This window comes from Protopterus annectens, chromosome 5.part0 (assembly GCF_019279795.1).
Source record: "Protopterus annectens isolate FY-2018-M chromosome 5.part0, PAN1.0, whole genome shotgun sequence".
NCBI lineage: Eukaryota > Metazoa > Chordata > Ceratodontiformes > Protopteridae > Protopterus > Protopterus annectens.
In genome coordinates, this window is record NC_056735.1 from 877,913,804 (window position 1) to 877,939,594 (window position 25,791).

At 46.0% G+C, this 25,791-nt stretch overlaps 1 protein-coding gene across 2 annotated transcripts in view; it reads right to left on the reverse strand.

Moving 5' to 3' along the window:
- RNF169 (ring finger protein 169) overlaps nt 1-25,791 on the reverse strand; it is a 689,470-nt gene that overhangs the window by 97,072 nt on the left and 566,607 nt on the right. For both annotated transcript variants that reach the window (XM_044072675.1, XM_044072676.1), the window contains exon 5: nt 2,805-2,904. In XM_044072675.1, coding sequence (XP_043928610.1) covers nt 2,805-2,904 — 100 coding nt within the window. The remainder of the gene's footprint in view (nt 1-2,804; nt 2,905-25,791) is intronic.

Sequence of the window (25,791 nt, forward strand, 5' to 3'; positions counted from 1 at the left end):
AGAGGTAGCTGGAACCCCTTTGGGCCCCTGGGAAATAGTTTCTAAATCAACAGCATGGGCCCTAAAGAAATGAGAGTGGGTTTCGGGAACCCTGTAGTATCTATCTGGCTTGACAGGAGCAGGGGGGAGAGAGTCAGGAGTAACACTGGAATCTGAGTACAGATCATCCAGAACATCTAACACTGGAGGGATAGCTAAAGGTCTGTGTTGGGGTTTTTTAAGGAAGGTACGAAGCCGCTTCCTGGAGTCGGAGTATTCCTGGCCTTGCCACTGAAAATGCTCCCTCATGGAGTGAAGAACTTCCCCAAAAGAAATATCCTCAGGAGGGGAGGCAGAAGGGATAGAGTCCTCTGCATCTGAATCCTCGTAGGCCTGAAAAGATTCTTCTTGGGTATCAGAGTGAATAGAGTCACCAGAGGCTTCATCTGAAGAAAGAGTGTCTGTGGGCTCAACCCTGGGCCTTTTATCAGAAGGAGGTTGGGATCCTCTATCAGGATGGGCCTGGGAGCCTCTGATTAAAGAAATCAAATCTGCAGCTAAAGACATGATTTGTGTATCAGAGGTGGGCTGAGGCAAAGCTTTAGGAGGGTGAGACTTAGCCTGGCTAGCAGCCTTAGCACGTGTGTAGGCCTTGATAGACATAGACATAGGAGGCCTAGCCGCCCCACGTGCAGGAGTAACCTTGTCCACTGGGATGGTCTCGGGTAAATCTTGGCCTTCAGTGTCTGGAGGAAAATCGATCACCGGCGTCGGTCCAGGCTCCGGGGCCGGAGTGATCGGTATCGCGGTGTCGTCGGTCTGGGGCGGTGAAATAACTGCCTCTGAAGGAACCGATGCACTCGCGGTAAGTTTTGGAGTGGTGTCGGTGGAAGTCGCAGGCCGAGGATGTCGGTCCCGGTCTTTCCGTTTTTTAGAAATATGGGATGCCGGTTGTTCCGACGGCATAGTATAAGAGAATTTGTCGCCAAAAAAGTCTTCAGCGAACTCTGCCCGGCGCCGAGGGTGCGCTTATTGAAGCAAGCACAGGCAGCACAGGCCGAGACGTCGTGGTCTGGGCCAAGGCGGGGAAGGCAGTAAGAATGGAAATCCTTATGAGGTATTTATTTACCTCAAGACAAACAGTTATTTACTTTTTCAAAATTTTCTGACATCGGCTGAGGCAAGAAAAGGTCCCCAACGGGGTACTTAGCTTTTTGATGACTTCGGATATGTAGAACACAGGAGCTGACCGACCGGCACTTGCGAACTGCTTCTGCTTCGGGCACCGTGCGGCAAGAAAGACTGAGGAAGATGGCGTCGCCTGATGCTTTTGTACCCCGGCCGCTCTGACGTCAGGGAGGAAGGCGACATCAGCCGACGTCGGACCCAGACTTTGGAATCCGGCCGACCGAGGGCTGCCTGAGGCAGGACAACCCATATGTCAGGACTGCAGTTGCATTCTTGAAGGACATCCATGTAGATAAAACAGTATGTCCCTAAAAGGGTCATTTGTACATATCTCATGCCCTCCATTATATGAGGTTTAAGGTATTACACAATAAAAACTCTAGCTTGACTGAGTTCTATTTGCAGTTTTTATGATTTGTCATGTGTGACCTTTTTATCCTTTAGTTAAGGAATCTAAAAGAAAAGGCTATAATACCTGTTAATAGCTGTACAAAGGCTGTGGCATGTAACTCCTTAGTGCCCAAGAACAGAAAGAAAGAAGGGAGCTTATTGTCTGGTTGGTCCATAGGAATATCTCATTCACCACACAATAGTAAGGGAGAACAAGGGTACCATAAAGTACAAATTCCAAGAGTTTGACCACCAACAAATGGACAAACTTAGATAGTGACCCCAGTCTTTTATTCTGTGAACACCTTTTTAACTTTGTCTTAAAAGGCATAAAACTGACTATATCAAAGAACATTTCCCAAATCCCTCTCTAAAACTGGAAGACGAGGTGATATGCAGAAAATACTTCAGACTCTTTCCAGGACAGGACTGAAGGTGAACATTCCAATATACAGCCTTGAAGGATACCCAAACTGACCATACACAATTTACACAATCTGTCTGCCGTCAAAACTGGTAATATAAAAATAAGGTTATCATTTTTTTTAAGAACAGTATATCAACAGCTAATAATGTCCCAAATAAAATCAAGTAAAGTAGCTCAAATCCTGAATGCTTTATCCATCTTGGCAGGTAGGGGGCTGAATTCAGGAAACAGATGAAGAACATACCCCCCGCCAAGAAAAAAATTACACCATGGCTAAACCTAACTCTGTCCCTAAATCCTAACCCTGTACCTTATCTTTCAAAAACCCTTTCCATAACTCTACCACTATTTAGGCAAATTTGATCTGAATGTGTTGCATGGTTTTGGTGTTCCGATCACAAAAAGTAAACGTGTTTTCCTTTTGCAATCAAACTTAGTTTAGATGTTTTGAGCTTTTCAATGTGTTGAATTTTAGAACTATGGGAACAATAACTTCAGTTTTGAAATCCTTTGCATTCTAATAATTCAAAACTCACTTAGACCCACAAAATACACACACCCATTAGAAATATAAATCTGAGTATACATTTCAAATTCACTAAAGGTTAAAATAAAAATATTCCTTTTGAACAGATAAATTCACCAACGTTAAGCTAGAATTAGCAGGATTTGTGTGCGCTCATAACAGAACAGTCCAGTCTATATATTTTAACTAAAGCAGTGCAGACATTTCCTGTTTACTGACAACAGCTCTTGGTTGTGTAAAGATTTAATAGTGCTAAATTACTATACAATAAAAAAATGAGGTCAGAAACCTTACCTTATTTGCATTTGCTTGTGTGGTCTGTCTAAACTTTGACTTTTTTAAATCAGAAGTGCTGCAGCAACTATGACTTCTTTCCACTCCAAGGGCTGGCTTTCTACACAGAAAAGTAAAGTGAATAGATAAGAAAGACCAGACAGCTATACCATGGAATTTACTTAGTTACGGTCACCTGTCATCTGAATATATCCCACTGGGCAAATTCAATTTTCCAGGCAGGGGAAAAAAATGTAACAGTATTTCAGCACAGACACAATCAATCAAGACACAAAAGCTAAGAATCATAACACTAGAGCATAAGACAGCCTATGAAATTAAAAAAAAAAAGTTATGCACTCACCATAAAGTTCCATCTGAGTTGTTGCTCTTCATTTGTCTTCAACCTGTTGGTACTCGGATCTGCCATGGATCTGACTCAGCCGCATTTCCAGCATCTGATCTGAGCTCTATGCTCCTCCCTTACCCATAACGCCCTTGTCTCCCTCCTTCAGATCGAGTTTGCTGCCCACCATAGCATCCCAACCTGACCCAAAAACCTTGTCCCATTACAACGGTCTCCATAAGCAAGAAGGAGAACAAAGGCACACCTAAGTGGTGACCATTCCTCTTCTGGCCAGACCACCAGACAGTTTATGCAAGCCAGGGGGAAGAAGGGATGGTTGAAGACAAATGAAGAGCAACAAAGTACAGTTTTGTACCTACCATAAATGTAGATGTCCGATAGATATGCAACTGCAGTCCTGACATATGGGTTGTCCTGCCGCAGGCAGCCCTTCGGTCGGCCGGATTCCAAAGTCTGGGTCCGGCGTCGGCTGATGTCAGCCTTTTCCTGATGTCAGAGAGGCCAGGGTATGAAAACATCAGCCGACGCCATCTTCTTCAGTGTTTCTTGCCCCAGATGCCAGGTGCCCTTCAAGGAAGGCTAAATTTAGTGAATGGATGCAAATCCAGACATGCACAACAAAAAATAAACAGATACACCATAACAGATATCCCCAGCTATCCTAAGAAAAGTGGATGGACCCCAAAAAGGGGGAATTACAGTGGGGTAGGTGGGAGGGAAAACCTGACTGCAGTTGCATATCTATCGGACATCTACATTTATGGTAGGTACAGAACTGTACTATGTCCTTCAAGAATGCAACTGCAGTCCTGACATATGGATTGAATACCATAGCCAAGCTGGGGGTGGTAGGACCTAAGGCATGGATGGTGTAGCTAAAATGCCCTGCAGAACCGCAGAGGCAAAGCCTGCTCGGGATCTGGAATATAAGGGCAGGTTGTAATGTTTGGAAAATGTATGCACGGAGCTCCATGTAGCAGCTTCTAGAATGTCCTTGGTAGCCACCCCTCTTAGAAAAGCTGTGGAGGTGGCTGTAGCTCTGGTTGAGTGTGGCCTGATATTGGCTGACACATCTTTTCCATGCAAAGAATAGCAGAATTTGATGCAGTTTCCAATCCATTTTGAAATTCTTTGTTTGGAAATTGCCTTTCCTTGTACTCCAGCTGCATAGGCTACAAAAAGCTGATCAGATTTTCTGTTGGCCTTTGTCCTGTCCAGGTAGTAGCGCAACTGTCTATGTATGTCCAAAGTGTGCAGAAGCCTTTCTCCTTTGTTTTGAGGATTGGGAAATAAGGTAGGCAGGTGAATTGCTTGATTTAGAGAAACCCTGGATATCACTTTTGGCATGAATGAAGGATTGGTTCTCAAAGAGACTCTGTCCTGATGAAAAATGAGAAAAGGAGGTACTGCCATGAGGGCCTGAATCTCCGAAACCCTTCTTGCTGAAGTAATTGCCAACAGGAAAACTGTTTTCCAGGAGAGAAATTGCAATTCTGAAGATGCTGCTGGCTCAAAAGGAGGAAGGGTTAATTTTTCCAGGACGAAGTTAAGGTCCCATGCAGGCACTGGTGGTTTCCTTGGAGGTTTGATATTCTTTATCCCTCTTAGAAACTGTCTTAGCAAAGGATGTGAAAAAACAGGTGGATCACAGTTGTATCCTGCTGAAATTGCGGAGGCGTGTATTTTAATGGAGGAGTAGGAAAGGCCATTGTGGAGCATTTCTGCCAAATATTCTAGTACCTGAGGGATGTTCAATACTGATGCATCCTGACCCTTGCTGGCACTCCAAATGGTAAATCTCTTCTATTTGGCTGAATAAGTCCTTCTGGTGGAAGGTCTGCGGGCTTCCAGTAAAATTTCTTGAACCTTTCTGGAAAGAGAACTATGGGGAGAAGTCATGGAACTCTCCAAGCTGTCAGTTGCAATGTTTGCAGGTTGGGATGGACGGTTCTGTAGTTGTGCTGAGTTAGTAGCAGTGGCCATTGAGGCAGGGGCCACAGCTTGGTGCGAGTTATGCTCCTCAGTAATGGGTACCATTGTTGCCTTGACCAGTTTGGAGCTATCAGGATACCTTCCGGTTGTTCTGCTTTTATCTTCAGTAACACCTTGGTCATTAATGGTAGAGGTGGGAATGCATAAATTGTTAGAGAATTCCAGCTGAAGGAGACAGCATCCATTTTCCAGGCTTGAGGATGGAATGTCCTTGAGCAGAACTTTTTCAGAAGATGATTGAGGTGTGATGCAAAGAGATCTATGTCTGGCCTTCCCCATGCATGAGTTATTTGTGAGAACATGTCTGGGTGCAACATCCATTCGTGTGGATCCATAATGTTTCTGCTCAGACTGTCCGCCAGAACATTGTCCTTTCCTGGAACAAACTGGGATTGTAACTCTATGTTCAGTTTCAGGGATTTCTCCCAAAGAGTCATTGCCAGTCTGCAGAGAGGGTAAGAATGGGTGCCTCCCTGCTTGTTTATGTACCACATAACAGTGGTATTGTCTGTCCTTATTAGCAGATGACCTTGCTGGAGACATTTTCCGAAGACCTCGATTGCTCGAATCACTGCCAGCATCTCTTTGTGATTGATGTGTAGATTCAATTCTGTGGGAGCCCACTGCCCTTGAATGCATCTGCCTGCCATGTGCGCCCCCCATCCGTGGTCTGAGGCGTCTGTCGTAATGGTTTGGCTTGCTTGAGGCTTGTGAAAAGACATACATAGGTTCATAGGTTCATACTAGGCTATCTGCCCGAGGGCATTTACAAGCCTAGCCCATAGTTTTGTGGCTTACGCCACCCCTTAGGTTTGGGGTACTCTGCCCATTAGTTTGCTGTGACTCTGTCGAGCAGTGACACTGAGGTAATCCCTATCTCCCATCCATTGGTCAAGATTTCTCTTAAACAAAGCCAGCGAGGTGCTTTGCCTCACATATACGGGGTTTTTCTGACACAGCATAGGGAGTCTTTGCGTAGTGAATCTATCCCTCGAGCACCTTCTACTAATGGCCGTGTCAAGGTTTAGGTCTCCGCTCTTGTGGCTCTGATGGATCTAGATTTTTGAGGTGAAGCATGTACATCAAGTCAGGGTTTGATAATGCCTTGTATGTCAGGCACAGGTCACTGAGCAAGCGGTGGCGACTGAATAGAGTTGGAGTTCTTTCAGTCTGGCAGCATAGGTCAGATTTTGAGACCCATAATCCTCTTGGTGAGGAACTTTGTGGCCTCTCCAGCTGCTGCAAGTGTCGGGTCAGATACATTCGAATGGGGCATTGTACTCAATCATTGGTCGGATGAGTGATGAATATAGGGAGACTATGACCTCTTGATCTAGATGTGAATCCCTTCATGATAAGGTGGGCAATGTAGAAGGTCTTCCTAACTATTTTTGCAACATGGGTGTCGAATGACAGACTGCTGTCAACCTGGGTCCCCAGGTCCCTAATAACCTCTTCTGTGCTCAGTGGATTTCCACCTATATGGTAGCTAGGGGTAACCTTGTTTTTCAAGGTATGACTATGCATTTTTGGCATTTAACTTTAGGCGTGGCTCTGGCACCAGTTATCCGTATCTGTGAGACCCTGCTGAAGGATATCTGTGTCAGATGTGTTTTCGACACGGCACCCAGTTTGCAGTCATCTGCAAACTTTGTCAGCCATAACCCTCCCGTGTTTGCTTGTACTTCGGAAAAGTAGATGCCAAACAAGAGTGGGCCCAGGACTGAGCCCTGTGGGACACCACTTGAGACAGGCTTAGAGTCAGACATGGCACCGGCAACTCTGACCCTGTGGGTTCTGTCACTCAGCCAGTTTGCAACCCATCTTGTGATGTATGGGTTAACATTTAGGCTGATGAGTTTTTCAATGATACCCGAGTGGGGTATTGTGTCGAAGGCCAGATCGAGGTAGGCTTTGTTTAGTTGGCTTGCTTGAGCCCACCACAGGAATTCCTTTTGTAGGCATGGAATGAGTGGAATAATTGCTTCTAGGCTGTGGCTGTGCTGAGACCACAAGCTTTTTAGGTACCATTGTAGTTTCCTCATGTGTAGTCTTGCCAGTGGAATTAGAAGAAAGCAAGATGCCATGAAGCCCAGGGCCTGCAGGACTTTCCTTGCAGTCATCTGGGTCTGCTTTGCTAAGTTCTTGAAGTACTGTGGTAATTGTTCTTGTTTTTCTTCTGTGAGGTAGGCCATCTGTGAGTTTGTGTCCAGTTTGGCTCCTAGAAAAATTATTTGTTTGGATGGCAGTAGTCTTGATTTTTGAATGTTGACTGTGTATCCCAAAGCCTGTAGCAAGTGAATGACATAGTCCAAGTTTCTTATCAAGGCTTGTTTGCTGTCCGCTTGTATAAGGCAGTCGTCCAAGTAAGGGTATATTTGTATCCCTTGAAGTCTGCAATGTGCAATTACTGATGCCAGGCATTTTGTGAATACTCTGGGCGCAGTAGATAAGCCAAAAGGCAATGCTGAGAATTGATAATGCTCTGACCCTGCAAGAAATCTGAGGTATCTTCTGCAGCTTTGTCTGATTGGGACATGCAGGTATGCCTCCTTGAGGACAAGAGTAAGCAGCCAAGACCCCTTGCCCAGCATGGGAAGAAGTTGCTGTAAAGTCAGCATTTTGAATTTTGGCACATTGAAAAAAGTGTTTAGAGCGGACAAGTCCAGAATAAGCCTCCATTGCTTTTCTTTTCTTGGAACAAGGAACAGTCTTGAATAGAATCCCTGGCCTTGTTCCAGAGGAGGAACCTTTTCTATTGCTTTGATTTGTAGCAGCTTTGAAACTTGTGCGAGTGCCTCTGCCCTCTGATTTTGTGGCAGGTTTGGCATGCCTTGTCTTGTTGGTAAAGTATGGAAGTGGAACCTGTATCCTTTGTCTATTATGTCCAAAATCCATCTGTCCTTTGTAATAATGTGCCAGTTTTTTGAAAATAGAGATAATTTTCCGCCTAAAGGTGCTTCTCTTTGAGCCTTGGTCGGCGGTGTCAAAGTCAAGTCATTGTGTTTGTCCCTGTGGAGCAGTTGAAGTTCCTGCTCCACTTCTCTGATTAGATGGTTGCCATTGGCGGCCCCGATAGGAGCCTCGGTATTGCCCTCTACCTCGAGCACGCCTGCCTTTTCTTCTTTGGAACTTGTCAGTGTCTGGAAAGGACCAATTCTTCAAAGGCCAATTCCTGCTGAACCTTGGTGGCTGAACCTGGAGGAAATCCTTGACTGTTTGTACTGATTTAGCCTTTTCCTCAATTGATTTTAACACGCCCTGTGCATTATTATCAAAAAGGATGTGTTTTTTTTTCCAGAGGTGCATCTAGAAGCTTTACTTTAACATGATCTGGCAAAGCCTGTTCTTTCAACCAAGCATGTCTACGTATGACGGCCCCTGTCATAGCTGCCCTACATGAAGCTTCCAATGCATCATAACCACACTGAAGGAAATGGTTGCTAACCTGCTGTGTATTATGAGCCAAATCCTGCAAGGCCTTTCTATCTAAAGGCTCAGGAGAGGCTAACTTTTTCTGCAAATCATCCAACAAAAAATCCTGATACTGAAACATATGAAAAAGACAGTTTAGTGCTCTCATGGCAAGGGTGGAAGAGGTATAAACTTTTTTAGCCCACCTCTCCAAGGATCTAGATTCCCTGTCTGCGGGCAAAGGATTTTTGGCCGTGGAAATAGCCACGCCTTTGGGCCCCTGAGAAATGGTTTCCAGATCAACAGAATGGGCCTTAAAGAGATGCTTATGGGTTTCTGGGACCCTGTAATATCTGTCTGGCTTGACAGGAGCAGGGGGTAGAGAATCAGGTGTGGTACTGGAGTCTGAAAACACATCATCCAATACATCTAGCACTGGGGGTATAGCTAAAGGCCTGTGCTGGGTTTTTTTAAGGAAGGTCCGAAGCCTTTTCCTGGAGTCGGAGAAATCCTGACCCTGCCACTGGAAATGCTCCCTCATGGAGTGAAGAATTTCCCCAAAGGAAATATCTTCAGGAGGAGAGGCAGAAGGAATGGAATCCTCAGCATCAGAATCCTCGTAGGCCGGGAAGGATTCCTCCTGGGAATCAGAGTGGCCTGACTCACCAGAGGCCTCATCTGAGGAAAGGGTATTAGTCTGCTCAACCCTAGGCCTTTTGTCTGAGGGCGGCTGAGAACCCCTGTCTGGATGAGTCTGAGAGCCCCTGATTAAAGAAATGAGATCTGCAGCTAAAGTCATGATCTGTTTATCTGAAGTGGGACCCTGTGGGATAGATTTAGGAGGGTGAGATTTAACCTGGCTGGCAGCCTTAGCACGTGTGAAGGCCTTGATGGACATAGAAACAGGAGGCCTAGCTGCCCCATGTGCTGGAGTGACTTTGTCTACCGGCATGGTTTCAGGCAAATCTTGGGCTTCGGTTTCCGGGGGAAAATCAACAACCGGCACCGGGGTTGCCTTCGGGACCGAAGTCTGCAGTAATGCGGTGTCGTTGGCCTGAAGCGGTTGAATTACCGACTCCGAGGAGGCTGATGCACTCGCGGTAGGCTTTAGCGTGGTGTCGGAAGAAGTCGCGGGCTGCGAATGTCGGTCCCGGTCCTTCCGTTTTTTAGAAATGTGTGCTGTCGGAAGCTCCGACGGCATGTTATAGGAATAATTTTCCCCAAAAAAGTTCTCAGCAAACTCTGCCCGGCGCCTAAGTGTGCGCTTATTGAAGCAAGCACAGGCCGCACAGGCCGAGACGTCGTGGTCTGGGCCGAGACAGGGGAGGCAGTAAGAATGGAAATCCTTATGAGGTATTTGTTTACCACAAGACAAACAATTATTAACTTTTGCAGTTTTATCTGACATCGGCTGAGGCAAGAAAGAGATCCCCAACGGGGTACTTAGCTTTTTGATGACTTCGGTAACTGAAAACTCAGGAGCTGGCCAACCGGCACTTGCGAACTGCTTCTGCTTCGGGCACCGCGGCAAGAAAGACTGAAGAAGATGGCGTCGGCTGATGTTTTTATACCCTGGCCTCTCTGACATCAGGAAAGGGCCGACATCAGCCGACGCCGGACCCAGACTTTGGAATCCGGCCGACCGAAGGGCTGCCTGAGGCAGGACAACCCATATGTCAGGACTGCAGTTGCATTCTTGAAGGACATCTTAGATGGAACATTATGGTAAGTGCATAACTTCTTTATCTGAAGTTGTTGTCTTCATTTGCTCTTCAACCTGTGGGACACAGTCCCCAAGCTACTTAACACCTGGGAGGGCCTCATGGAAGGATATTCCAAAGCACGGCAGAGCCAAAGGATGCTCTGTTCCTGGATAGAATGTCCAACTTGTAAAGCAAGATGAAAGTATGTGAAGAAGCCTAAGTAGCCGCAGAGCATATGTCATCTAAAGACACACTGGACCAAAAGGTAGCTGAAGTAATGACAGATCTAGTGGAATGTACCTTCACATGACCTGGTGGGGATAAACCTCTAGCCGAATATGCCAGGGTAATACAATGGGAAATCCAATGGGCAATGGTGACCTTCAACACTGGTTACCCTGAAAAAGGCTTAGAATAGGAGACAAAAGAGTTGATCAGACTTACAAAAGGATTTAGTCCTATGCAGGTAAAAACTTAACTGTCTATGCATATCCAACAAGTGTAGTTTGTTCCCCCCCTTATTTTGAAAATTTGGGAAGAAAACCGGGAGATTAATTACTTGATTAATATTGGATTCCAAAGCTACTTTAGGAAGAAAGGATGGCTTAGTATGCAAGGACACCCTGTCCTTAAGAAATACCAAATAAGGAGGCCTAACTGACAATGACTGAAGTTCTGAAACCCTTTTGGCAGATGCAATAGCAACCAAGAAAGCCTTCTTCCAGGACAGAAATTGTAAGTTCACTGAGGCTGCAGGCTCAAAGGTGGGTGAGACCAAAGCTTGCAGAAATAGTGTGAGATCCCAAGGAGGCGTTGGGTCCTTAACCAGTGGTCAAAGTAACAAAGTACCTTTTAAAATGGCTTTATAAAGCTTAGAAGAAGCTAGAGAATACATACTGTTGCCTACAAGAAAGTTAGCTATAGTTGCCAGTTGGACCTTGACAGTAGAAGAACTGACACCTTGCTGAAAAATACTTGCTAAAAATTCTAAAACCACCAGAACCGGAACAGTGAAGGGGTCTAGGTCACGCTGAGAAGACCAAATAGAAAAAAAGTTTCCACTTACTGGAATAAACCTTCCTGGTAGAAGATTTATGAGCCACAACCAAAATCCTTTTGACCGGTGAATATAACCCAGGAGTCCTGACTATCACGGGAACTGCAGCAGCCAAGCAGTGAGCTTCTGACTAACCAGGTCTGGATGGGGAATCCCTGAGGGATGAGAGATGAGATCTGGAATTGGATCCAACATCCAGGGCAGACACACAACATGAGACCACAGAGAGGGGAACCATACTTGGTGAGGCCAGAATGGGGCAATGAGGATGACAGAGCTCCCCAGCCTGCGAGCTTTCTGAAGAAATTTCAGTTTTAGGGGCAGAAGAGGATATGCATACAGAAGACTGGAGGGCCAAGCATGAACCAGAGCACCTCTGAGCGCTTCCCCCTGAGGAGGGTTCAGAGTGAAAAACTTGCTGCACTTCGCACTGGAAGGAGAGGTGAAGAGATCGCAGCAAGGCTGACCCCATTTGAGAAAGATCTGTTTCACTACTGAAGGGTTCAGAGGCCACTCGTAAGGCATCAGGATAGACCTGCTAAGCCTGTTGGCTAGAATGTTGGACCTCCCCGGAATGTGCGCTGCCGCCAAAAAACAACTGGTGGAGATCACCCACTCCCACAGTCTCATGGCCTCACAACACAGGGGATAAGACCTGGTTCCCCCCTGCTTGCTGATGTACCAGACCACTGACATATTGTCTGTCTGGATAGCAATCGTCCCCAGGGGAAGATGGGCATGGACAGCTTGCAATGCTAGGAGCACAGTCTCATCTCCAGGACACTGATATGCAATTGAGTCTCGTAGGGGGACCATGTACCCTGGACTGCCCTTCCCAAGCAGTGCCCTCCCCACCCTAGAAGGGAGGCATCCGTGGTCACTGTCACCAAAGGGTGAGGCAGAAAAAAAGGGCGACCCCCGGAGAAGATCAGGGGAATGAATCCACCACAGAAGAGAGTCCCTGCACACCTGAGATACTCGAATAGGGTGAGACAATGGAAGATCTAGCATGGACCATTGAACTGCAAAGGTTCACTGAAGTACCGGCATGTGTGACCGGGCCATGGGTAAGAGAGTGATCGTGGCCGCCATGGACCCTAACACACGTAATACCAATTCCGCCATTGGCGACTGAGCTTGAAGGATACAGAGGATATGTAGTTTCAGAGACTGGATTCTCTCTGAGGTTAGAAAGACCTTGGTTTGAATCATGTACAACAGAGCTCCAATGAAATCTAGCACTTGAACCAGATCCAGTAACGATTTGTTGAGATTGATGGTTATGCCCAACTGGTGGGCTAAATAAAGCAGTGAATCCCTCGCTTGGCAGAGTTGATGCCTGGAAGGGGCAGCAAGGAGCCAATTGTCCAGGTAGGGGAAGACCTGGAATCCCTGTAGTCTCAGGTGAGCCACTACCACTGCCATCACTTTGATCGCCACCCTGGGGGCTGTGGTGAGACCAAAGGGGAGTGCTCTGAACTGGTGATGACTGGCCCCAGCCAGAGGCAGAGAAACCTCCGTGAGTGTCTATCCATTTTGATGTGGTTGTACGCATCCTGAAGATGGACTGAGCACATCCAATTGCTCTCCTGCAGAAAGGGCAGGATAGATTGAAGAGTGACCATCTGGAATTTTGTCTTGGCAACTGACCGATTTAAAATGGAGAGATCCAGAATGGGTCGCAAGTCCTCTGTCTTCTTTGGCACCAAACAGAATCTGGAATAAAAGCCTAATCCAGTCTGGTCTGGGGGGAAGGGTTGGATGACTCTTTTCTAGCAGCTTTGCAATTTCCAGTGCTGCCTCCTCCCTTTGCAAGGTTGGAACTTCCGGGAGGTGTTCAGGCAGAAGAGGTGGTTGACTGAAAGGGATTGAGTAGCCTCTGGATATGATTTGCAACACCCAACGATTGTCTGTGATTGAATCCGTTGGGGGCAGTGAGAGGCATCCCCCGACTGCCTCCAGAGCAGAGTAGCTGGGCAACCCTTTAGGGTTGCTGGGTGGGTCTGTCCAACAAAAGCTCTCAAGACCCTTGATTCCTCGGACCCCTTGTGCCTTGGGGATGGCGTCTATCGAATACCCCTCTGCCTCTGGGGAAAGGCGAGTCCAGAGTGTCCTGGGGCTAGCTCTGAGATTTCCGGAACCGCATCTTCTTGGCACCCCACTGATTCCTTGAAAAGATTCATTGAGGGTCCGAAAAGTGGATCCCGATGGCAGAGTCTTCCTGTATTTCTCACCCTGGACTAGAGTGTTGCGTACTGACTTTCCAAAAAGGGTGGAAATGTCATACAGGGTGTTAGTAAAAGACACCTTAAAGGGCTATGAGAAGACACAAAGCCAGAGCCAGGCATGACGTCTGATGGCAATGCCTGTTCTGGCATCTCTAGCCATGCCCTTGGTAGCATGAGAGAGGAGACACATAGAGGTATTAGCAATCAACGTGAATGTGGCCGTTCCAGAGGAGAAAACTTTCTTGTCCTCTGCCGACTTGGGCAGTGATCTCCTTGACCAGATCTCAGTGAAGCCTAATCACATATGCCAAGTAGTTCAGCACACGCACTAAAAACATTGTTGAACTGTACACAAGCTTCATAAAATGGTCCATCGTCCTGGACTCTCGGTCTGGTAAATGAACTGTGGAGCTCTCCTGTGCAAGCTGCTTCTTAGAAGCCACGGCCACCACCATGGCATCAACAGGGAATCCCTTGGTCCAGTAATTCCTATCGGATCGCGCACTTAAAATCTTATCCGGGTGTTTGGGGATTGGCTCCAGTGTATCCGGCTCCTTCCACGCCTGAGATGTAATTAGGTCCACTAGTGGATCTGCAGGAGGGGACACCCAGAAGGTACAGGGTCCTGTGCCAAATGCCTCCAGAAACACCGTTTCATCTGGGTTAGGTTTTTGGGCAGACCACCCCCCTCGATGTCTAAGGATTTTCATGATGTCTCCAAAGGAGACATCCTCGTGGGGGGGGGGGTGACCGGGGGGAACGTTCCTCTCCCTCTAAATCGATGTCTTCTGTGAGGGACTCTGGTGGGCAGTCCAAGTGCCTCCTTTTACATGTACATTTACAAAGCACCTCCTGAGTGGGGGTCTCTGGGAAAGACTCGTCAACATCTCACTGTTCCCAAGTGGGTATTCCTTGGGGCAAAGAAGTGGCAGGCAGTCCCTGAGGTAGCAGGATAGCTAGATCTCCACCAGAAACAGAGGTAGCCAGGGCAGATTCCAAAGAAAAGATAGTCAAGGGTCTCGATGGGATTGAGAAAACCCTCTCCACCTTGTCAAAAGCCGAAGGGAAATGGACCTCTGAGAAGGGGCTACAGATGAGTCTCCAACCCTTTGAATCAATGGGGGAGCCGCAGCTGAACCTCCAGGCACTGAAATTCCAAGATGAAGGCTCTCTTTCAAAAAACTCAGAGCTGATACCATCCCCTCAGATCTGGCACTGAGGCTAATGCTCCAGAGAGCCAGATGGATCAGAGCTTGTCAGATCCGACCTACTCAAGGTAATGGCCTGCACTGAGGTACAAGGTACCATCAGCGCCGACCCCTTGATGCTGAGGGTCCTCAGATCCAAAGGCTCCAAAGCCGGGGACTGGATTGGAGCAGGAGTAATTGGTATGAACGCGGACTGCATACCCCCCCCCCCGCTCCAGAGGGAGAGGGGGCAGGCAAGACTCCCATCTGTATCTGGGTGTGGACAAACCTCCGCATCACCCTGTCCACCTCTGCTTCGGAAAGGGTGCTGGTGGATCTGGATGAAGAGGCCACTGGTACCAGCTTAGAAGAGCAGTGAGGTGAAACCTGAGCCGGCGAACATGTCTGAAGCTCCTCCAACTCCGGGGAAAAAATGAGGGGAATGGAGCTGGGGAGATTCCGTTCTCGGAGCCGAGCAGACCTTGGCCGGAGGATGAGCAATCAGGGGCCTGCTTCCTCGGCTTGTCCTTGTGCTTAACTAGCTTGCCCCAGTCCCCGCACCTCTTGATGGGAGGTTGAGTCCCAGAGGCCGGGGCAGAGACAGAAGTAAAACCCTGGGTTGAGGAGGCCTGAGCTCCATTTTTAGGATGGGGAAGAAGGCTTTGATAATCAGCTTGCTCCTCCTGTCCATCAATGCACAGGGATTGAACCCCACGCAGCTGGAATAGGACGACTCTAAATGAGCAGCTCCTAGGCACTCAATGCACAGAGCATGGCCATCAGCTGGGGAGACCTTATGGCCATAATACATGCACTTACAGAACCCTGGTTTGGGTGTCTCAGACATGACTGAAAATCTAAGAGGCCCAACCAGATGACACATGCACATACGCTCGATAGAAAGGCAGAAGTAGTTTTTTTTTTTTTTTTATTGATGCAAACGCACGAGGGGAGGTAGAAAAGAAAGAAAAAGATATATAGACAGAAGTCACTTACCACAACATAAGCTTAGAGCAACAGCTCACGATGCTTATACCAAGCATGGCAAACAAGATCTGAAGGGAGGAGGGAGACAAGGGCATTATGGGTAGGGGAGGAGCTTGGAGCTCAGATCAGATGCTGGAAATTCGTCCGAGTCAGTTCCGTGCCAGATCAGAGTACCCACAGGTTGAAGAGCAAATGAAGACAACTTCAGATCAATGGATAAGGTCACGTACAGCAGTATCAATTTTGTCAAAAACAAGGAGGTGTATATAAGACAGATATCAGAAAACAGGCCTCAACAAGGTTAGGTGTGCATGTGAGGTTCAGTAATGTGACTAATATACTACATTTTTTCCAACAGCTACTTACCTTGAAATAGTAACTGACACTTGCAGATGAAGTATACAATAGTCTGTCAGAATTAGGAAGAAAAAATAGTAGCTGTGACACCTGCGCACTGGACCAGCAATCAAGGAGCCTCAATCATCACCACTAACACCATACAGGGAAAGGATAATAAATACACACACACACACAGTAAAGTACAATTTCCCTTAAGAGCACACAGAGATCACAGTCAGTCAGGGGCTGGTTGCTCCCTTTCTCTCCAGGTCTCCAATAAGATTCCCCACTGGCACAGCTATAGGGTCCAGATCACAGTCAGTCAGGGGCTGGTTGCTCCCTTTCTCTCCAGGTCTCCAATAAGATTCCCCACTGGCACAGCTATAGGGTCCAGATCTCAGCCTAGTAGACAAGCTAAAATTTCCAGCACCCTCTCTGTCCAACCAGTGCTTCATACCCCTGCCCGAGTAGCTGACACACACACACTTTGAGATAAGAGTTTATACAACCACACAGACACTCCTGGGGAAGGCTGGCACAGGCTCTCCAGCTGTGCCCCTTTCCTGCCCAGTCTAAAAGGTAGTACCAGCTGTCACCACCCACTAATATTTATCAGCTACTCAAAGGCCCTTAAAAGGGTGTCCAATTATTACTGTGCAATATTATTTTCCAAATGGTAAGTGTGACCTAACAGTCAAGACTTATTTGGAATGACTTGGTACAGCATCACTATATACATGCAATGTACTCCAGAGCTTAAATTATATTTACACAGAACAGCCACAGTTGAAAGGTTTAAAAATATTTAATAATAAATAATAAAAACACAAGACAGTACTTCTTACTACACAGTGTTAGTCAAGAGTTCAGAGATCACTTTGAATACTTAAAATAATACAGTAGCAAAAGTTCTGACATCACAGAAAAACAAACCAGTCTAATCTTCCTATTTCCTAGTTATATCTAAGAGAAAACTCAGTTCTAAATAACTTACATAAAGAGCAAAGCAGTGCTGGTGATGTTGGATTTTCTCAAGACAAAATGCACTGAGCTCTCTGATTCTCTCTCTCTAAATTGATAACACAGAGCTGTTTCACATGCCATCATTCTTCACACTTCTTTGGTGCTCCCAGGCAAACAGAAACTACATTTACATTCTTTACATCTGGTCAGAAACCAGAGCAATAAAGGACATTTATACATGCAAATTCTAGCCATTAACTCTGGTCTTAAAACAATAGGCAGGATGCTTCCCTCTAGACATATCGGCTCCAAATGTTGACATCAAAGACAGTGTTAAAATGCTTGATTTAGCTTTCTTACAGCAGAGTGCACTGTTGTTACATTTTTGAAGTTCAATATCCAATGCAGTCTTTTCATATTTAAGAGAAAAAGCATGTGGCTTACATTAATATTTAGAAATGACAGAATTATCTACAAAATTCTATCTGGCTAGGCTGGCAGCCTTTACCTATCTTCACAGTAGTAATAGTACAAATGCTAACAGACAGACAGAAGGGAGTAATGCAAAAACAAAGTATACTGTGGTGGGGTGGAATTTCCAAGAGGTAAGGGAGATGGAACACAGTTGAGGACAACACATGCAGAGTCATGTTATTTGCTGTAGTGGCTGGAACAGATAGCAAAGAAGAAACTGAATTAAAAATAGCAGTATAACTAGGCCACTCTACAGTTACTTCATCTATTTTTACTTCAGTGATCCTGAAATATTTGCCTGAAAGCAGAAAAAGAGAAGCTATGTACTTACCATAATGTTCCATGTTTGTAGTCCATCTCACCTACATTCTTGCTGGATGGGTTCGGAGCCGATATTCAGCTCCGACTCGGCCGATACTAAAGCTTGAGAGCTTTTACTGGCTCAAGACTAACCCCTATCCCATGGTGCCTCACGACAATTCCCCAGATCTTGTTTGCAAGAAAGCAAATAGTACCTAACAGTTATGAAAATATCAGAAACTGTATACATACAGACAAAAAATTATGTAACATTATCCATGCCAGATGGACAACAACTACAACCAGGTCAGACAGCACCAGTACAGTCCACCAGATCCTCCAGAAACAGGAAGGGGGTAGGAGGGAGGGACGCAAGAATGTAGGTGAGATGGACTACAAACATGGAACATTCTGGTAAGAACATAACTTCCTTATGTTATGTAGTCCTATCCCGCTGTAATTCTTGCTGGATGGGACAGCGTCCCTAGCTCCTTTATCCCAGGTGGCTCAAACAAAGAGATTCTTCAGCACAGAGGACCCAAAGAATGACCTGTCCTGGGAGGCCAAATCCTATTTGTAATGACTGACAAAAGTGTGTGGTCTTGCCCAGGTAGCTGCTGCACAAATAGTATCGAGAGCCTAGATCTAAAGGCACATGAAGTAGATACTGCCCTAGTAGAATGACCTTTTACTTTGTTGGGTAATTGTTTGCTAGCAGTTTGATAAGCAAAGGAAATGCAATCTGAAAGCCATTTTGAAAGAGTAACCTTAGAAACAGGCAAACCCTTATTTTTGTCTGAAAAGGAAACAAATAATCGATCTGATTTTCTGTATTCTTTAGTCCTGTATAAGTAAAACCTGAGAATTCTGTGAATGTCTAATTGGTGTAATCTGTACTCAGATTTATTAGAATGGTTTGGAAAAAACACTGGTAGCTCAACAGTAGTGTTGAGATTATGCTCTGAGCATACCTTAGGAAGAAAGGAAGGGTTTGTCCTGAGTGAGACTTTATCCTTGTGGAAAATAATTTAAGGAGGTCGAATAGTAAGGGCTTGTAATTCTGAAACTCTCCTAGCAGAGGTTATGGCTACTAAGAATAGTGTTTTTCAAGATAACAATTTCAGATCCGATGAAGAAGAGGGCTCAAAGGGTGCATACATTAATGATGTGAGAACTAAGTTCAGATCCCAGGGTTCTGATGGTTGTTTGATCGGAGGCCTGAGAAGGAGAACTCCCTTCAAAAACGTTTTGCAAAAAGAGTGCGACATGATGGGTTTTCCCATGAAGCCAAAATGGAAATTAGAAATGGCAGCTAACTGAACTCTGATTGTAGCGGCTGCAGCTCCTTCATGAAAAACTGACGCAAGAAAGGATAACACAGATTCTATAGGAGCTGTATAGGGATCTAAGCCTTGGTTTATAGCCCAAATATAGAACCTTTTCTATTTGCTGGGGTATAACTTCCGAGTGGAAGGCTTATGGGACGAAATCAGAATATGTTTGATTGAAGGGGAGAGGGAGATACACCAGGCTATTCGTGGAACAGGAGCAGCCATGCTGTCAATTTGAGGGTATGGATGGTGAAGTAGACCTGCCCTGACTGATGAATCAGGAGGTCTGGAGATGGCTCCAGAATCCATGGTTCCTCCAAAATATAGGGCCACAGGAAGGGAAGCCATACTTGTCAAGGGCAGCAAGGAGCAATGAGGATCAGGGTACTCCTCAACTGTTTTGCTTTCTGTATTACCTTTGGGATGAGAGGAAAAGGTGGGAAGGCATAAAGAAGTCCTGGGGGTCAATCGTGGACTAGAGCATCCCTGAGTAACATCCCCATTTTAGGGCAAAGTAGCTGCTGTATTTGGTGTTCAGGTGTGTGTCGCAGCAAGGCTGGTCCCATCTGTGAAAAACTTCTTTCACAACTTCTGCATTCAGGGACCACTCGTGAGGCATCAGAATTGCTCGGCTGAGTTTGTCTGCTATCACACTGGATTTCCCCAGGATGTGCATTGCTACCAGAAAACATTGAGTGTCCATCGCCCATTTCCAAACTCTTAAGGCCTCTCAGCAAAGTGGGTAAGATTTGGTTCCCCCTTGCTTGTTTATGTACCACACGACAGACATGTTGTCTGACTGGATCGCAATTGTCCAGGTGGGAAGAGAGCTGTGAAATGCTTGCAATGCATATAACACCACTCTCATCTCCAGAACATTGGATGTGCAAGTTGTTCTGCTAAGTACCTTGGACTGTCATTCCCAGATAATGCCCCCCCCCCCCAATCTGGGAAGCATCCGTGGTCAAAACTGCTTTATTTTGGGGAGGAACAAGTGGACGAACTAAGAGAAGTTGTTCTGTATGCAACCACCATGTCAGATCCTTCTTGCAGGTGTTTGTTATGAAAATCTGATGAGACAAGGGAAGTTCCTGCATCGACCATTGGGCAAATAGTAGCCAATGAAGTATTCTCATATGTAGATGGGTTAGCGGAAGGAATAGGATGGATGAAGCTATAGTCCCTAGGATTTGAAGGACTACCCTGGCCTGAACTTTGTGACTGTTTAGCAAGGATCTGACTTGGTTGCATAGAGACTCTATTCTTTTTGGTGTTAGTCTTGCTGACATGGTGGTTGTGTCTATTTCTGAGCCTAAGAATACAATGTGCTGCGAAGGAGATAAGGCTGATTTTTTTTTAGGTTGACTGTGGTGCCCAAACTGTAGCACAAGGATAGAGTCTCGTCCCTGGATCTGACGAGTTGATGCTTGGTGGTGGCAGTGAGGAGCCAGTCATCTAGGTATGGAAACACCTGAGATCCTTGATGTTTCAGGTGAGCCATTACCACTGCCATGCATTTGGTGAACACTCTGGGGGCTGTAGTAAGACCAAAGGGCAGTGTTCGGAAATGAAAATGACTGGCTCCCAGCAGGAAGCATAAGTGTCTCCTGGAGCACCTGTCCATTTTGATGTGGTAGTATGCATCCTGAAGATCTATTGAGCACATCCAATTGTCTTTCCCGATAAAGGGGAATATCGACTGCAGAATGATCATTCGGAACTTCGATTTCTTTATGGACTTGTTGAGTCTGCTGAGGTCTAGAATTGATCTAGTCCCCTGTCTTTTTTGGAACTAAAAAGAATCGAGAGTACGTTCCACATCCTATTTGCTCTGTTGGGACTTCTTGGATGACTCTTTTTTGCAGCAACGAGATAACCTCTGATGCTGCACAGTCTAGTTGAACGGGTGGCACGTCTGATACAGAGCGGTTTGCTGGGGGGTCGGAAAGAAAGGGAATCAGATAACCTCTGGATATTATGGTGTGTACCCAACGATCTTGCAAAATGTTTAGCTAGGCACTTGGGTACAGCGATAGACGACCCCCGACTGCCTCCAGAGACAAACAGTCGGGCAACCCCTCATGGGCAACGAAAGGGACGATCAGAGAAGGTTTCTCTATCTCCCTAGTGTTGCGGACCTCCTCTGCCGCGAGGATGGCGTCTTCCATTATATCCTCCCCCTCTGCCTCTAGGGGCGGGTTGTCCTTGTGCCTGAGGGTAACCTTTTTGGGATTTACGGAACCACATTTTCCCTCCTGTATTCCCCTAGGGATAGGGTCTAGATGGAAGGGGGAAGTGGACTCAAGATGGCAGATAAGGTTTTCCCTTCTTGCTCGCACCTGGTCAAAGTCTCTTTCTGGTCCAAAAAGAGATTAACTGTCAAAGGGGACGTTAGTGAAGGAAGACTTAAAGGATTCCATGAAATTACAAAGCCGCATCCAAGAATGTTTCCTGAGAGAGATTCCTGCTGCGGCTGCCCTACTCGCTCTATCTGCTGCATACGATATCAGCCTCATGAAGGCATTAGCTATCGACGTAAGGGTGGGGAGCTGCGCCTAAACTTTATCCATGGATCCTGGAGCTACTTAACCCTGAAGGGTGTCTCCTAATTCCTTTAAATCATCCATCTGAATGAGTAAAATGGGTAAGGTAATTCAGCAACCTTAGAGTAAAGGCCGCTGAAGAGAAGGTACGCTTCCCATACCTATCCATCATCCTAGACCCCTTGTTAAGAGGATGGATATTAGAAGATGTTTTGGACAACTCCTTCTTGGTGGCCGCTGCTACCACCACAGTATCAAGGGGAAAGTACAGTTTTGTACCTACCATAAATGTAGATGTCCGATAGATATGCAACTGCAGTCATAACATATGGGTTGTCCTGCCTCAGGCAGCCCTTGGTCGGCCGGATTCCAAAGTCTGGGTCCGACAACGACTGATGTCGCATTTCTCGACGTCAGAGCGGCTGGAGTATATAAGCATCAGCCGACGCCATCTTCTTCAGTGTTTCTTGCCCCAGATGCCAGGTGCCCTCCAAGGAAGGCTGTAATCAAATTGGAAGAAAAACAGAATTCCAGACAAATAAACAAGCAATAAACAGATACACCATAACAGATATCCCCAGCTAAGGGTAACAGGGATAGGAGTGGACCCAAGGCATAGAGGGGAAGGAGGGAGGGAAAACCCGACTGCAGTTGCATATCTATCGGACATCTACATTTATGGTAGGTACAAAACTGTACTATGTCCTTCAAGAATGCAACTGCAGTCATAACATATGGGTTGAATACCATAGCTTAGTTGGGGGAGGTGGAAAGCTCTAAGAAAAGGATGGTGTAGCTATCAATACCTGCAGGACTGCAGAAGCAAAGCCTGCTCTGGATCTGGAATATAGAGGAAGGTTGTGGTGTTTGGAAAATGTATGCACGGAGCTCCATGTAGCAGCTTCTAGAATGTTTTTTGTAGGCACCCCTCTTAAGAATGCTGTTGAGGTGGCTGTAGCTCTGGTGGAGTGTGGTCTGACATTGGCTGGTACACTCTTTCCATGGAAGGAATAACAGAATCTGATGCAATGTCCAATCCATTTTGAAATAGTCTGTTTGGAAATTGCTTTTCCTTGTACTCTAGGGGCGTAAGCTACAAAAAGCTGATCAGACTTCCTACTGGTCTTGGTTCTGTCCAGGTAGTAGCAAAGTTGTCTGTGAATGTCCAAGGTATGCAACAGTCTTTCCCCTTTGTTCTCAGGATTGGGAAAGAAAGTAGGCAAGTGAATGGCTTGATTTAAAGAAACCCTAGATACCACTTTTGGCATAAAGGTAGGGTTGGTTCGTAAGGAGACCCTGTCTCTGTGAAAAATTATGAACGGTGGTATTGCCATTAGGGCCTGTAGTTCCGAAACCCTTCTTGCTGAGGTAATTGCCAACAGGAAAGCTGTCTTCCATGAGAGAAAATGTATGTCCACAGAAGCTGCTGGCTCAAAGGGAGGTAGAGTCAGTTTTTCTAGGACAAAGTTGAGGTCCCAAGCTGGTACTGGAGCCTTTCTTGGTGGCTTTATATTCTTGATTCCACTAAGGAATTGCCTTAACAAAGGATGTGAAAACACAGGTGGATCAGTGTTATATCTAGCTGAAATAGCTGAAGCATGTATTTTTATGGAAGAATATGAGAGTCCATTCTGTAGCATATCTGCCAAATATTCCAGAATGAGAGGGATGTTCAATAATGATGCATCATGACCCTTGCTGGTATTCCAAATGCTGAATCTCTTCCATTTTGCTGAGTAAACCTTTCTGGTGGATGGTCTTCGGGCTTCTGTTAGTATCCTCTGAACTTCCTTGGAGAGAGATAGATTGAGGTTATTCATGGGATCTCCCAAGCTGTTAGCTGCAGCGTCTGAATGTTGTGATGTACTGTCTTGAAGTTATGTTGAGTCAAAAGTTGGGGCCATTGGGGAAGGGCCCACTTTTTGTTGTGGCATATGCTCCGTAGTAGTGGGTACCAGTGCTGTCTTGGCCAGTCTGGAGCTATTAGGATCCCCTTGGGCTTCTCTGCTTTGATCTTTAGTAATACTGTGGTCATCAGTGGCAGAGGTGGGAATGCATAGATTTTTAGGAAGTTCCAGTTGAATGAGAGAGCATCTGTTTTCCATGCTTGTGGATGATATGTCCTTGAACAGAACTTTTGTAGATGATGATTGAGGTGGGAGGCAAATAGGTCTACTTCTGGCCTGCCCCATGTCGAGGTGAGTCGTATGAAGATTTCCGGATGTAACCTCCACTTGTGGGGGTCTAGGAAATTCCTGCTTAGGCTGTCCGCCAGCACATTGTCTTTGCCTGGTATAAACTGGGATTGCAACTGTATGTTTAGGCTCAGTGATTTTTCCCAAAGATTCATTGTCAGTCTGCAAAGGGGGTAAGAATGGGTGCCCCCCTGCTTATGTACCACATCACAGTGGTGTTGTCTGTCTGTATTAGCATGTGGCCTTGCTGAAGTTGTTGTCGAAAGGCCTCGATGGCGTGCATTACTGCCAGCATTTCTTTTTGGTTGATATGCAGATGTGTTTCCTTTGGAGACCATTGTCCTTGAATACATCTGCCCTCCATGTGCGCCCCCCATCCAAGGTCTGAGGCGTCTGTGGTCATGGTCTGTGTTATCTGAGGTCTTTTGAATGACATACCTGTGTTTGCCTGGCTTACAGAGGCCCACCATAGAAATTCCTTCTGTAGGCATGGAATGAGCGGTATGGTTGTCTCTAGGTTGTTGCTGTGCTGAGACCATAAGCTTTTTAAATACCATTGTAGCTTTCTCATGTGTAGTCTTGCTAATGGAACCAGGAGAATGCAGGATGCCATGTAACCCAGGGCCTGTAGGAATCTCCTTGCAGTCATCTGGGTGAGCTTTGCCAAACCTTTGAAATAATGAGTTAACTTCTTTTGCTTGTCTTCTGTCAGGTAAGCCATTTGAGAGGCTGTGTCTAGTTTGGCTCCTAAGAAGGTTATTTGCTGGGATGGCTGAAGTCTTGACTTTTGGAAGTTGACTGTGTATCCCAGAGCCTGTAGCAATTGTATGACATAATTCAAGTTTTTTGTCAAAATCAGTTTGTCGTCCGCTTGTATGAGGCAGTCGTCCAGGTATGGGTAAATTTGGATCCCTGGAGCCTGCAATGAGCAATTACTGAAGCCAGGCATTTCGTGAATACTCGCAGTAGATAAGCCAAATGGCAATGCTGAGAATTGATAATGCTCTGGCCCTGCAAGAAATCTGAGGTATCTTCTGCAGCTGTGTCTGATAGGGACATGCAGGTATGCCTCCTTGAGGTCCAGAGTAATCAGCCAAGACCCCTTGCCCAGCATGGGAAGGAGTTGCTGTAGAGTCAGCATTTTGAACTTTGGTACTATGAGAAAAGTGTTTAATGCGGACAAATCCAGTATTGGTCTTCATTGAGTTTCTTTTCTTGGAACAAGGAACAGTCTTGAGTAAAACCCCTGGCCTTGTTCTTGTTGTGGAACTTTTTCTATTGCTTTGATCTGAGCAAGCAGAGAAATTTGTTTGATAGCCTCTGCCCTCTGGTTTTGTGGTAGGTTTGGCATGCCTTGTTTTCTTGGTAAGGTATGAAAGTGGAACCTGTAACCTTGGTCTATAATGTCCAAAATCCATTTGTCCTTTGTCAATCTGTGCCAATTGTCTGAAAACAGAGATAATTTTCCTTCAACGGAGCTTCTGTTTGCTCCTTGGTCAGCGGAAGTAGAGGAAAGTCATTGAGATTGTCCCTGTGGAGCAGGAGAAACCCCTGCGTCACTTCTTTGGTTTGTTGGTTGCCATTGTCGTCCCCTGTAGGAACCTCTGTATTGCCCTCTTCCTCGGCCACGCCTGTTTTTACCCCTTTGAAATCTTTCAGGATTAGGAAAGGACCAGTTTTTAGAAGGCCAATTTCTGCTGAATCTGGGAGGCTGAACCTGGAGGAAATCTTTGACTGTCTGAACTGACTTGGCTTTTTCCTCAATGGACTTTAACACATCTTTAGCATTAGCACCAAAAAGGTTGTTCTTTTCCAAGGGTGCATCAAGAAGTTTTGCCTTAACATGATCTGGTAGAGGTTGTTCTTTTAACCATGCATGTCTACGAATGACCGCCCCTGTCATAACTGCCCTACATGAAGCTTCCAAT